Raw genomic sequence first — 15079 nt, forward strand, 5'->3', positions numbered from 1 at the left:
AACAACCCCCAGCCCCTCACAACAACCCCTCAGCCCCTCACAACAACCCCTCAGCCCCTCACAACAACCCCTCAGCCCCTCACAACAACCCCTCAGCCCCTCACAACAACCCCCAGCCCCTCACAACAACCCCCAGCCCCTCACAACAACCCCTCAATCCCTCACAACAACCCCCAGCCCCCCACAACAACCCCCAGCCCCCCACAACAACCCCCAGCCCCGCACAACAACCCCCAGCCCCTCACAACAACCCCCAGCCCCTCAACCCCTCACAACCCCCAGCCCCTCAACCCCTCACAACCCCCAGCCCCTCAACCCCTCACAACAACCCCCAGCCCTCCACAACAACCCCCAGCCCCTCACAACAACCCCCAGCCCCTCACAACAACCCCCCAGCCCCTCACAACAACCCCCCAGCCCCTCACAACAACCCCCAGCCCCTCACAACAACCCCTCAGCCCCTCACAACAACCCCTCAGCCCCTCACAACAACCCCTCAGCCCCTCACAACAACCCCTCAGCCCCTCACAACAACCCCCAGCCCCTCACAACAACCCCTCAATCCCTCACAACAACCCCCAGCCCCTCAACCTCTCACAACAACCCCCAGCCCCTCACAACAACCCCCAGCCCCTCACAACAACCCCCAGCCCCTCACAACAACCCCCAGCCCCTCACAACAACCCCCAGCCCCTCACAACAACCCCTCAGCCCCTCAACCCCTCACAACAACCCCTCAGCCCCTCACAACAATCCCCAGCCCCTCACAACAAACCCCAGCCCCTCACAACAAACCCCAGCCCCTCACAACAACCCCTCAGCCCCTCAACCCCTCACAACAACCCCCAGCCCCTCACAACAACCCCTCAGCCCCTCACAACAACCCCCAGCCCCTCACAACAACCCCCAGCCCCTCACAACAACCCCCAGCCCCTCACAACAACCCCCAGCCCCTCACAACAACCCCCAGCCCTTCACAACAGCCTCCAGCCCCTCACAACAACCCCCAGCCCCCCACAACAACCCCCAGCACCCCACAACAACCCCCAGCACCCCACAACAACCCCCAGCCCCTCACAACAACCTCCAGCCCTTCACAACAACCCCCAGCCCCTCACAACCAACCCCCAGCCCCTCATCTCCTCACAACAATCACAGCAGGACGCAAATTACGTCATTATTCTACCCGAGGCAGAAAACTCTCACGTCCTTTCATTTAGAGGTATGAGCTTCCGTCTGTTCTGTCTGTTAGTGTCACAGTTCGTACACACATACCTTCCTACACTCTCCATACACTCAGTAGCCAGTTTATTAGGTCACTGAGTAACAATGATTATTAATGAGGCCAGTTTATTAGGTCACTGAGTAATAATTAGGGATGCACGATATATCGGTGAAAGTATCGGAATCGGCCTGATGTCTAGTTTAACGCTGATGTGCAACATAGCTGATGTTGATGTCATAGCTGATGTCATAGCTGACGTGCGTACCTCTATAACATAGGTACACGTCATAGACGCTACGCTACACATCATTCCTAACCTAGCCCACAATGTCTGCTGTGTGGATGGAGCAGTCAACAAGTCCAGCAGTCATTTGAAATAGTAAGAACATTTCAGCGAGACAACTGAAAGATAATGGAATTCATTGCCCTTGACAATGAACTGTGTGGTGGGTGATGTTGGCTTGTGATTGGTGGAGCACCAGTACACACTACCAGCTGCTCTATAGATCAAATGTTACCCTACCAGAGTTATACAGTAATAGAGTCTCTGCTATTAGCTTCACCACATACTATGGAACGCCGTTGGGGTCTGTGTGTGTCAAAAAAGATACGGCAAATAACCACTATTTGACAATAACACTATTTGACGTGTTAAATAAGCTTTTAATTTGACGCGTTATATAACACAGTTCTATTATAGAATGTTGTGTGTTCTGAATTTGCACGCGCAAGCCAAGAGCCACCACTACCATCAGTAGCCATGTCAAAGACGTACAAAAATGTAAACCCAGGCCACGAACGATGTGTTTACAATACCTCGTTGGTAATAAAGCATTATTTGTTCGACCACAACTCCTGGGGTAGCTAGCTAGCTTTAGCTTGGTACTTAGCTAGCACCAATACAACCAGCCTGAAAACAATGACCAGTACTGCAGTCCTTTTCATTATTCTTAGCAATGATTTAGGAATCCTTGTGAGTTAGTATTAGCTAGGTAGCTACTTGTTCGCCTAATGAAATGGAACTTCAGTTCATGAAAATAAATAGCTAGCCAGCTACTTAACCTTGTTGGCCAACGCTAACGTTATAAGCAGCCAGCTAGCTTCATCTGGCTAGTGAGGCTCGACCGGACCGGGTTATGTGTTGTGAAGTTAGCCACAATAAGGATTAGGCACAATAGTGGAATTTGCGGTTTGCACACTGTCCCTTCTCTCCTTCCTGTCTCTGAAACACACGTCCCTCCTCTCCTTCCTGTCTCTGAAACACACTGATGATCCACTTTAAAAGCTGCATCCTGATACAGTCAGCCCACCGGATACAGTCAGCCCACCTGACACAGTCAGCCCACCTGACACAGTCAGCCCACCTGACACAGTCAGCCCACCTGACACAGTCAGCCCACCTGACACAGTCAGCCCACCTGACACAGTCAGCCCACCTGACACAGTCAGCCCACCTGACACAGTCAGCCCACTGATACAGTCAGCCCACTGATACAGTCAGCCCACTGATACAGTCAGCCGTTGATCTTCACTGTCGAAGAGCAACTAAACGGCCAGGTCTTTCTCCAGAGACGCCTAGGAGAATTCCTCCAACTAAACGACCAGGTCTTTCTCCAGAGACGCCTGGGAGAATTCCTCCAACTAAACGACCAGGTCTTTCTCCAGAGACGCCTGGGAGAATTCCTCCAACTAAACGACCAGGTCTTTCTCCAGAAACGCCTAGGAGAATTCCTCCAACTAAACGACCAGGTCTTTCTCCAGAGACGCCTAGGAGAATTCCTCCAACTAAACGACCAGGTCTTTCTCCAGAGACGCCTGGGAGAATTCCTCCAACTAAACGACCAGGTCTTTCTCCAGAAACGCCTAGGGGAATTCCTCCAACTAAACGACCAGGTCTTTCTCCAGAGACGCCTAGGAGAATTCCTCCATAATATCAGATTGGCGGAGCAGGAAATGACACCATAACGGAATAAGGACCACCAGAACCTTCATTTGACCGTGTCACAGACGAGCCAGTGACCACAGCTATGTAATCATGTGTGTACGGGTGTGTGTCCACTGACCTGGTAGGGCTGGTATGCTCCGTGGTCAGACAGGAAGTCCAGTTGTCTGTCAGAGAAGAACTCGACAGCCGTGATGGAACCCAGAGTAGCCTTCCCCACCAGAGGTCTGAACGTCTGAAACAAGAAAAACACTAACCGTTTGAGCCTTCGATGTCTTTTCTTTTCAAACTATCATCTGTACAAATAATTCACACTTTATCCCTAGAAGGTGGAGGGAATACAGGCAGAATCTCACCAGCAATGAACGTCTGAAACATTTAGTCAGGGGGAAAACGTCTGCAGAATTAACACAACTGTTTGCAGGGAGGAATAATAACAGATAATAATGGAAGTCATTATAGACACAGACAGACAACTAAAGAGAGGAACACTGCACCAGAGAGCTGCTGCTATCACACAGTTCAAAGGCAGCCTGTCGCTCTTTGATGTGCCTCTTCCTCCTCTTTTTCTCCCTCTCTCCCCCCCCCCCCCCGCTGATCACCCATCTCTGATGTCACTGTCTATCAGCCTGCCTGCAGGGCTCAACTCTCTCATCTTCCCTCCATCTATCTCACTGCTGCAGCAGCACACACAGTCACACAGCCACTCAGATGCATTCCAACTGCTACAGTACAGGAACACACCATCACGTGGCCTGGGTGTGTGTCTGGGAAGGGAGGATTCTGGATCAGACAGACTAGACTCCCTTTCAAATCCCATCAGGGAACAGAGCAGGGTACAGAGCAGGGAACAGAGCAGGGAACAGAGCAGGGAACAGAGCAGGGAATGTTAATCTAGAGTTTATATCAGTAACATGAATCTAAACCAGGGAATGTTAATTTAGAGTTTATATCAGTAACATGAATCTAAACCAGGGAATGTTAATGGGATTCATTAGAAGTTTAACTTCAGGTGACTGCTGTTATTACTAGAGTTACAGTCATACTGTCTGGTGCTGGCCGGTCAGACGACCTACATGCCTTCTATGCTCACATCAAGGCAAGCAACACTGAACCGTGCATGAGAGCACCTGCTGTTCTGGACGACTGTGTGATCTCGCTCTCCGTAGCCGATGTGAGTAAGCCCTTTAAACGGGTTAACATTCACAGGCCCAGATTGATTACCAGGACGCGTAGTCAGAGCATACGCTGATCAGCTGGCAAGTGTTTTCCCTGACCCAGTCTGTAATACCTACATCTTTAAAGCAGACCACCATAGTCTCTGTACCCAAGAACGCCAAGGTTACCTATCTAAATGACTACCACCCAAAGCACTCACATCTAAAAATGAAATGCTTTGAAAGGCTGGTGGCGGCTCACATCAATACAGTTACCCCAGACACCCTGGACCCACTGCAATCCACATACCGGTCCAACCCCGGACCCACTGCAATCCACATACCGGTCCAACCCCGGACCCACATACCGGTCCAACCCCGGACCCACATACCGGTCCAACCCCGGACCCACATACCGGTCCAACCCCGGACCCACATACCGGTCCAACCCCGGACCCACATACCGGTCCAACCCCGGACCCACTCCAATCCACATACCGGTCCAACCCTGGACCCACTCCAATCCAACAGATAACAATCTATACTACCGGTCAGAAGTTCAGGGAGGTGGTCAGCGATCTTGCAGTGTGGTGCGAGGACAAACACCTTCCCCTCAACGTCAGCAAGACAGGAAATGGAGGGCCGGGCACAACCCCCTATCCACGGGGCTGTAGTGGAGCGGGTCAAGAGCCCATGCTATCTGGTTCTGTCAGTACAGTATAGTGGTGTCCCATGCTATCTGGTTCTGTCAGTATAGTGGTGTCCCATGCTATCTGGTTCTGTCAGTACAAATCTCTGTATATATTACAAGGCTAGAATGTTCCATGTGTGTCTGTTTCTGTGCTGGTTGATGGTTACATCACCGTGGTCTGCTCTGAGAAGTTAAGGACAACCGCCGTGACCATCACTAAGTGATTAAACACGGTCTGGTAGGTGACCATCACTAAACACTGTCTGGTAGGGGACCATCACTAAGTGATTAAACACCGTCTGGTAGGGGACCATCACTAAACACCGTCTGGTAGGGGACCATCACTAAGTGATTAAACACCGTCTGGTAGGGGACCATCAATTAGTGACTAAACAGCATCTGGTAGGGGACCATCACTAAGTGACTAAACACGGTCTGGTAGGGGACCATCACTAAGTGATTAAACACCGTCTGGTAGGGGACCATCACTTAGTGATTAAACACTGTCTGGTAGGGGACCATCACTAAACACTGTCTGGTAGGGGACCATCACTAAGTGATTAAACACCGTCTGGTAGGGGACCATCACTAAGTGATTAAACACCGTCTGGTAGGGGACCATCACCAAGTGATTAAACACCGTCTGGTAGGGGACCATCACTAAGTGATTAAACGCGGTCTGGTAGGTGACCATCACCAAGTGATTAAACACCGTCTGGTAGGGGACCATCACTAAGTGATTAAACACCGTCTGGTAGGGGACCATCACTAAATTATTAAACACCGTCTGGTAGGGGAGTTGACGGCTGCACTCAGCAGACACGGCGTCACAGGGTGTTATAACCTGGAGTGAGACCAGTCTATGAACCTCCTCTCTCCATGTGGTGTCACGGAGCTAACGCAGAGTAACACAGGAACAGAGTTCAGTACTGTACTGTCCAGAGAGAATAACACAGGAACAGAGTTCAGTACCATACTGTCCAGAGAGAACAACACAGGAACAGAGTTCAGTACCGTACTGTCCAGAGAGAACAACACAGGAACAGAGTTCAGTACCGTACTGTCCAGAGAGAATAACACAGGAACAGAGTTCAGTACCGTACTGTCCAGAGAGAACAACACAGGAACAGAGTTCAGTACCGTACTGTCCAGAGAGAACACAAGAACAGCACTTCCGTAACCACAACCCAACCACAACCATGCCATGCAGTGCACTACATAGGGAATAGGGTGCCAGGTAGTGCACTACATAGGGAATAGGGTTCCAGGTAGTGCACTACATAGGGAATAGGGTGCCAGGTAGTGCACTGCATAGTGAATAGGGTGCCAGGTAGTGCACTGCATAGTGAATAGGGTGCCAGGTAATGCACTACATAGTGAATAGGGTGCCAGGTAATGCACTACATAGTGAATAGGGTGCCAGGTAGTGCACTACATAGGGAATAGGGTGCCATTTGGTAGACAGCCAGTGTTCAACTCCTCCCTAATCGGAGGAGTTGAAACAAGGCTACAGCTGCTGTCCAAATAACCCTGTGGTGCAACTGCACTGCAGGCAGGAGCTCCATCTGACTGTCCTAGGGCAGACAAATATAGAAACTCACACAGACACAGAACCAGAGAGAGACAGAGAGAGCGAGAGAGCGAGCCAGAGACAGCGAGAGAGAGACAGCGAGAGAGAGACAGAGAGAGAGAGACAGAGAGAGAGAGACAGAGAGAGAGAGAGAGAGAGACAGAGACAGCGAGAGACAGAGACAGCGAGAGCCAGATAGCGAGAGAGCAAGAGAGAGCCAGACAGCAAGAGAGCCAGACAGCGAGAGAGACAGCGAGAGAGAGAGCGAGCCAGACAGCGAGAGAGAGAGCGAGCCAGACAGCGAGAGAGAGAGCGAGCCAGACAGCGAGAGAGAGAGCGAGCCAGACAGCGAGAGAGAGAGCGAGCCAGAGAGCGAGAGAGAGAGCGAGCCAGACAGCGAGAGAGAGAGCGAGCCAGACAGCGAGAGAGAGAGCGAGCCAGACAGCGAGCCAGAGAGCGAGCCAGAGAGCGAGCCAGAGAGCGAGCCAGAGAGCGAGCCAGAGAGCGAGCCAGAGAACGAGCCAGAGAACGAGAGAGAGAGCGAGAGAGAGAGCGAGAGAGAGAGCGAGCCAGACAGCGAGAGAGAGCGCGAGAGCGAGCCAGACAGCGAGAGAGAGAGAGCGAGAGCCAGACAGCGAGAGAGAGAGAGCGAGAGCCAGACAGCGAGAGAGAGAGAGCGAGAGCCAGACAGCGAGAGAGAGAGAGAGAGAGAGAGAGAGCGAGAGCCAGACAGCGAGAGAGAGAGAGAGAGAGAGAGCGAGCGAGCCAGACAGCGAGAGAGAGAGAGAGAGAGAGAGAGAGAGCGAGCCAGACAGCGAGAGAGAGCGAGAGAGAGAGCGAGAGAGAGAGCGAGAGCGAGCCAGACAGCGAGAGAGAGCGAGAGAGAGAGCGAGAGCGAGCCAGACAGCGAGAGAGAGAGCGAGAGCCAGACAGCGAGAGAGAGAGAGAGAGAGAGAGAGAGAGCGAGAGCCAGACAGCGAGAGAGAGAGAGAGAGAGAGAGAGCGAGAGCCAGACAGCGAGAGAGAGAGAGAGAGAGAGAGCGAGCCAGACAGCGAGAGAGCGAGCCAGACAGCGAGAGAGCGAGCCAGACAGAGAGAGAGCGAGCCAGACAGAGAGAGAGCGAGCCAGACAGAGAGAGAGCGAGCCAGACAGAGAGAGAGCGAGCCAGACAGAGAGAGGGCGAGCCAGACAGAGAGAGAGCCAGACAGACAGAGAGAGAGCGAGCCAGACAGAGAGAGAGCCAGACAGACAGACAGCGAGAGACAGAGAGAGAGCGAGCCAGACAGACAGCGAGAGACAGAGAGAGAGCGAGCCAGACAGACAGCGAGAGAGAGAGCGAGCCAGACAGACAGCGAGAGAGAGAGCGAGCCAGACAGCGAGAGAGAGAGCGAGCCAGACAGAGAGAGAGCGAGCCAGACAGAGAGAGAGCCAGACAGACAGAGAGAGAGCGAGCCAGACAGAGAGAGAGCCAGACAGACAGAGACAGAGAGAGAGCGAGCCAGACAGACAGCGAGAGAGAGAGCGAGCCAGACAGACAGCGAGAGAGAGAGCGAGCCAGACAGACAGCGAGAGAGAGAGCGAGCCAGACAGACAGCGAGAGAGAGAGCGAGCCAGACAGACAGCGAGAGAGAGAGAGCCAGACAGACAGCGAGAGAGAGAGAGACAGACAGACAGCGAGAGAGAGAGAGCCAGACAGACAGCGAGAGAGAGAGAGCCAGACAGACAGCGAGATCGAGCCAGAGAGAGCGAGATCGAGCCAGAGAGAGCGAGATCGAGCCAGAGAGAGCGAGATCGAGCCAGAGAGAGCGAGAGCGAGCCAGAGAGAGCGAGCCAGAGAGAGCGAGAGCGAGCCAGAGAGAGCGAGAGAGAGCCAGAGAGAGCCAGAGAGAGCGAGAGAGAGCCAGAGAGAGCCAGAGAGAGCGAGAGAGAGCCAGAGAGAGCCAGAGAGAGCGAGAGAGAGAGCGAGAGAGAGCCAGAGAGAGCCAGACAGCCAGAGAGAGCCAGAGAGAGAGAGAGAGAGAGAGAGAGAGAGCGAGCCAGAGAGAGCCAGAGAGAGACAGAGCGACAAGACAGCAAGAGAGAGACAGAGCGACAGAGACAGCAAGAGAGAGACAGAGCGACATTGCTGAATGGGTGGAGACAAAGAAGAGCTCTCCAGTAGGTACCAAAACATTCAAGGGACATTTTCTCAAAAGTTCATCAACTTTCAAAGCAGAATTACTTTGCCACTGTTCCTCAACTGTAGTGTAATACACTGCTCAAAAAAATAAAGGGAACACTAAAATAACACATCCTAGATCTGAATGAATGAAATAATCTTATTAAATACTTTTTTCTTCACATAGTTCAATGTGCTGACAACAAAATCACACAAAAATAATTTTATCAACCCATGGAGGTCTGGATTTGGAGTCACACTCAAAATTAAAGTGGAAAACCACACTACAGGCTGATCCAACTTTGATGTAATGTCCTTAAAACAAGTCAAAATGAGGCTCAGTAGTGTGTGTGGCCTCCACGTGCCTGTATGACCTCCCTACAACGCCTGGGCATGCTCCTGATGAGGTGGCGGATGGTCTCCTGAGGGATCTCCTCCCAGACCTGGACTAAAGCATCCGCCAACTCCTGGACAGTCTGTGGTGCAACGTGGCGTTGGTGGATGGAGCGAGACATGATGTCCCAGATGTGCTCAATTGGATTCAGGTCTGGGGAACGGGCGGGCCAGTCCATAGCATCAATGCCTTCCTCTTGCAGGAACTGCTGACACACTCCAGCCACATGAGGTCTAGCATTGTCTTGCATTAGGAGGAACCCAGGGCCAACCGCACCAGCATATGGTCTCACAAGGGGTCTGAGGATCTCATCTCGGTACCTAATGGCAGTCAGGCTACCTCTGGCGAGCACATGGAGGGCTGTGCGGCCCCCCAAAGAAATGCCACCCCCACACCATGACTGACCCACCGCCAAACCGGTCATGCTGGAGGATGTTGCAGGCAGCAGAACGTTCTCCACAGCGTCTCCAGACTCTGTCACGTCTGTCACATGTGCTCAGTGTGAACCTGCTTTCATCTGTGAAGAGCACAGGGCGCCAGTGGCGAATTTGCCAATCTTGGTGTTCTCTGGCAAATGCCAAACGTCCTGCATGGTGTTGGGCTGTAAGCACAACCCCCACCTGTGGACGTCGGGCCCTCATACCACCCTCATGGAGTCTGTTTCTGACCATTTGAGCAGACACATGCACATTTGTGGCCTGCTGGAGGTCATTTTGCAGGGCTCTGGCAGTGCTCCTCCTTGCACAAAGGCGGAGGTAGCGGTCCTGCTGCTGGGTTGTTGCCCTCCTGCGGCCTCCTCCACGTCTCCTGATGTACTGGCCTGTCTCCTGGTAGCGCCTCCATGCTCTGGACACTACGCTGACAGACACAGCAAACCTTCTTGCCACAGCTCGCATTGATGTGCCATCCTGGATGAGCTGCACTACCTGAGCCACTTGTGTGGGTTGTAGACTCCGTCTCATGCTACCACTAGAGTGAAAGCACCGCCAGCATTCAAAAGTGACCAAAACATCAGCCAGGAAGCATAGGAAATGAGAAGTGGTCTGTGGTCACCACCTGCAGAACCACTCCTTTATTGGGGGTGTCTTGCTAATTGCCTATAATTTCCACCTGTTGTCTATTCCATTTGCACAACAGCATGTGAAATTTATTGTCAATCAGTGTTGCTTCCTAAGTGGACAGTTTGATTTCACAGAAGTGTGATTGACTTGGAGTTACATTGTGTGGTTTAAGTGTTCCCTTGATTTTTTTGAGCAGTGTATATACAATTATCTAGCTCCGAGTCTCTGCTTTAATCCAATGTAAAAAATAAAATAAAAAAAACATAGCAAATGTTGATACATAAGACAGAATCGAGGCGGTCGGTCACAGACACACACGTCCCTCAGATTACACAGACCCACAAAGAATTCCTAAAGAAACCCAAGGTTGATAAACTCCCATATCTACTGGGTGAAATACCAGTGTGACATCACAGCAGCAAGATTTGTGACCTGTTGCCTCAAGAAAAGGGCAACCAGTGAAGAACAAACACTATTTTAAATACAACCCATATTTATTTTCACTTTGGTACTTTCATTATTTGAACATCATAAGACATTTGAAATGTCTTTATTCGTTTGGAACGTCTGTGAGTGTAATGTTTACTGTTTATTTCCCTACACCTCTCTTTTAAAGACAAACCTGGGTTTCCCACAGTAATATAGCCTGGTTTCCCACAGTAATATATCCTTGTTTCCCCCACAGTCATATAACCTGGTTTCCCCCACAGTCATATAACCGGGTTTCCCCCACAGTCATATAACCGGGTTTCCCCCACAGTCATATAACCGGGTTTCCCCCACAGTCATATAACCTGGTTTCCCCTACAGTAATATAACCTGGTTTCCCCACAGTAATATAACCTGGTTTCCCCACAGTAATATAACCTGGTTTCCCCCAGTAATATAACCTGGTTTCCCCACAGCAATATAACCTGGTTTCCCCACAGCAATATAACCTGGTTTCCCCACAGCAATATAACCTGGTTTCCCACAGTAATATAACCTGGTTTCCCACAGTAATATAACCTGGTTTCCCACAGTAATATAACCTGGTTTCCCAAAGTAATATATCCTGGTTTTCCACAGTAATATATCCTGGTTTCCCACATTAATAAATCCTGGTTTCCCACAGTAATATATCCTGGTTTCCCACAGTAATATATCCTGGTTTCCCACAGTAATATATCCTGGTTTCCCACAGTAATATAACCTGGATTCCCACAGTAATACAACCTGGTTTCCCACAGTAATATAACCTGGTTTCCCACAGTAATATAACAGAGAAACAGACCAGTATAACCTGGTTTCCCACAGTAATATAACAGAGAAACAGACCAGTATAACCTGGTTTCCCACCCAGTAAAATAACCTGGTTTCCCACCCAGTAAAATAACCTGGTTTCCCACCCAGTATAATAACCTGGTTTCCCACCCAGTAATATAACCTGGTTTCCCACCCAGTAATATAACCTGGTTTCCCACCCAGTAATATAACCTGGTTTCCCACCCAGTATTATAACCTGGTTTCCCACCCAGTATTATAACCTGGTTTCCCACAGTAATATAACCTGGTTTCCCACAATAATATAACAGAGAAAAAGACCAGTATAACCTGGTTTCCCACCCAGTAAAATAACCTGGTTTCCCACCCAGTAAAATAACCTGGTTTCCCACAGTAATATAACCTGGTTTCCCACAGTAATATAACCTGGTTTCCCACAGTAATATAACAGAGAAACAGACCAGTATAACCTGGTTTCCCACAGTAATATAACCTGGTTTCCCACCCAGTAATATAACCTGGTTTCCCCACAGTAATATAACCTGGTTTCCCCACAGTAATATAACCTGGTTTCCCACAGTAATATAACAGAGAAACAGACCAGTATAACCTGGTTTCCCACAGTAATATAACCTGGTTTCCCCACAGTAATATAACCTGGTTTCCCACCCAGCAATATAACCTGGTTTCCCACAGTGATATAACCTGGTTTCCCACAGTAATATAACCTGGTTTCCCACAGTAATATAACCTGGTTTCCCACAGTAATATAACAGAGAAACAGACCAGTATAACCTGGTTTCCCACAGTAATATAACCTGGTTTCCCCACAGTAATATAACCTGGTTTCCCCACAGTAATATAACCTGGTTTCCCACAGTAATATAACAGAGAAACAGACCAGTATAACCTGGTTTCCCACAGTAATATAACCTGGTTTCCCACAGTAATATAACCTGGTTTCCCCACAGTAATATAACCTGGTTTCCCACCCAGCAATATAACCTGGTTTCCCACAGTGATATAACCTGGTTTCCCACAGTAATATAACCTGGTTTCCCCACAGTAATATAACCTGGTTTCCCACAGTAATATTACAGAGAAACAGACAAGTATAACCTGGTTTCCCACAGTAATATAACCTGGTTTCCCCACAGTAAAATAACCTGGTTTCCCCACAGTAATATAACCTGGTTTCCCAACAGTAATATAACCTGGTTTCCCAACAGTAATATAACCTGGTTTCCCACAGTAATATAACCTGGTTTCCCACAGTAAAATAACCTGGTTTCCCCACAGTAATATAACCTGGTTTCTCACAGTAATATAACAGAGAAACAGACCAGTATAACCTGGTTTCCCACAGTAATATAACCTGGTTTCCCCACAGCAATATAACCTGGTTTCCCCACAGCAATATAACCTGGTGTCCCACAGTAAAATAACCTGGTGTCCCACAGTAATATAACCTGGTTTCCCACAGTAATATAACCTGGTTTCCCCACAGTAAAATAACCTGGTTTCCCCCAGTAAAATAACCTGGTTTCCCCCAGTAAAATAACCTGGTTTCCCACCCAGTAAAATAACCTGGTTTCCCACCCAGTAAAATAACCTGGTTTCCCACCCAGTAAAATAACCTGGTTTCCCACCCAGTAAAATAACCTGGTTTCCCACCCAGTAAAATAACCTGGTTTCCCACCCAGTAATATAACCTGGTTTCCCACCCAGTATTATAACCTGGTTTCCCACCAAGTATTATAACCTGGTTTCCCACAGTAATATAACCTGGTTTCCCCCACAGTAATATAACCTGGTTTCCCCCACAGTAATATAACCTGGTTTCCCCCACAGTAATATAACCTGGTTTCCCCCACAGTAGTATAAACTGGTTTCCCCACATTAATATAACCTGGTTTCCCCACATTAATATAACATGGTTTCCCCACATTAATATAACCTGGTTTCCCCACAATAATATAACCTGGTTTCCCCACAATAATATAACCTGGTTTCCCCACATTAATATAACCTGGTTTCCCACAGTAATATAACCTGGTTTCCCACAGTAATATAACCTGGTTTCCCCACAGTAATATATCCTGATTTCCCCACAGTAATATATCCTGGTTTCCCACAGTAATATATCCTGGTTTCCGACAGCAATATATGCTGGTTTCCACAGTAATATATCCTGGTTTCCCCCAGTAATATAACCTGGTTTCCCCACAGTAATATAACCTGGTTTCCCCACATTAATATAACCTGGTATTAATATAACCTGGTTTCCCACAGTAATATAACCTGGTTTCCCACAGTAATATAACCTGGTTTGCCCACAGTAATATAACCTGGTTTCCCACAGTAATATAACCTGGTTTGCCCAGAGTAATATAACCTGGTTTGCCCAGAGTAATATTACCTGGTTTCCCCACAGTAATATTACCTGGTTTCCCCACAGCAATATAACCTGGTGTCCCCACAGAAATATAACCTGGTGTCCCACAGTAATATAACCTGGTGTCCCACAGTAATATAACCTGGTTTCCCACAGTAATATAACCTGGTTTCCCACAGTAATATAACCTGTTTCCCACAATAAAATAACCTGGTTTCCCACCCAGTAAAATAACCTGGTTTCCCACCCAGTAAAATAACCTGGTTTCCCACCCAGTAAAATAACCTGGTTTCCCACCCAGTAAAATAACCTGGTTTCCCACCCAGTAAAATAACCTGGTTTCCCACCCAGTAAAATAACCTGGTTTCCCACCCAGTAAAATAACCTGGTTTCCCACCCAGTAAAATAACCTGGTTTCCCACCCAGTATTATAACCTGGTTTCCCACCAAGTATTATAACCTGGTTTCCCACAGTAATATAACCTGGTTTCCCCCACAGTAATATAACCTGGTTTCCCCCACAGTAATATAACCTGGTTTCCCCCACAGTAATATAACCTGGTTTCCCCCACAGTAATATAACCTGGTTTCCCCACATTAATATAACCTGGTTTCCCCACATTAATATAACCTGGTTTCGCACAGTAAAATAACCTGGTTTCCCACAGTAATATAACCTGGTTTCCCACAGTAATATATCCTGGTTTCCCCACAGTAATATATCCTGGTTTCCCCACAGTAATATATCCTGGTTTCCCACAGTAATATATCCTGGTTTCCCCCAGTAATATATCCTGGTTTCCCCCAGTAATATATCCTGGTTTCCCCCAGTAATATAACCTGGTTTCCCCACAGTAATATAACCTGGTTTCCCCACAGTAATATAACCTGGTTTGCCCAGAGTAATATATCCTGGTTTCCCCACAGTAATATATCCTGGTTTACCACAGTAATATATCCTGGTTTCCCACAGTAATATATCCTGGTTTCCCACAGTAATATATCCTGGTTTCCCACAGTAATATATCCTGGTTTCCCACAGTAATATATCCTGGTTTCCCACAGTAATATAACCTGGTTTCCCACCCAGTAATATAACCTGGTTTCCCACCCAGTATTATAACCTGGTTTCCCACAGTAATATAACCTGGTTTCCCACAATAATATAACAGAGAAAAAGACCAGTATAACCTGGTTTCCCACCCAGTAAAATAACCTGGTT

At 48.7% G+C, this 15079-nt stretch overlaps 1 protein-coding gene across 6 annotated transcripts in view; it reads right to left on the reverse strand.

Moving 5' to 3' along the window:
* The window catches only part of LOC106591006 (jumonji domain-containing protein 1C), a 258958-nt gene that overhangs the window by 169319 nt on the left and 74560 nt on the right, over nt 1-15079 (reverse strand). For all 6 annotated transcript variants that reach the window (XM_045687409.2, XM_045687423.2, XM_045687397.2 and 3 more), the window contains exon 3: nt 3289-3402. In XM_045687409.2, the coding sequence (XP_045543365.2) occupies nt 3289-3402 (114 nt within the window). The remainder of the gene's footprint in view (nt 1-3288; nt 3403-15079) is intronic.

This window comes from Salmo salar, chromosome 01, assembly GCF_965601325.2.
Source record: "Salmo salar chromosome 01, fSalSal1, whole genome shotgun sequence".
In the NCBI taxonomy this organism is placed as follows: Eukaryota; Metazoa; Chordata; class Actinopteri; order Salmoniformes; family Salmonidae; genus Salmo; species Salmo salar.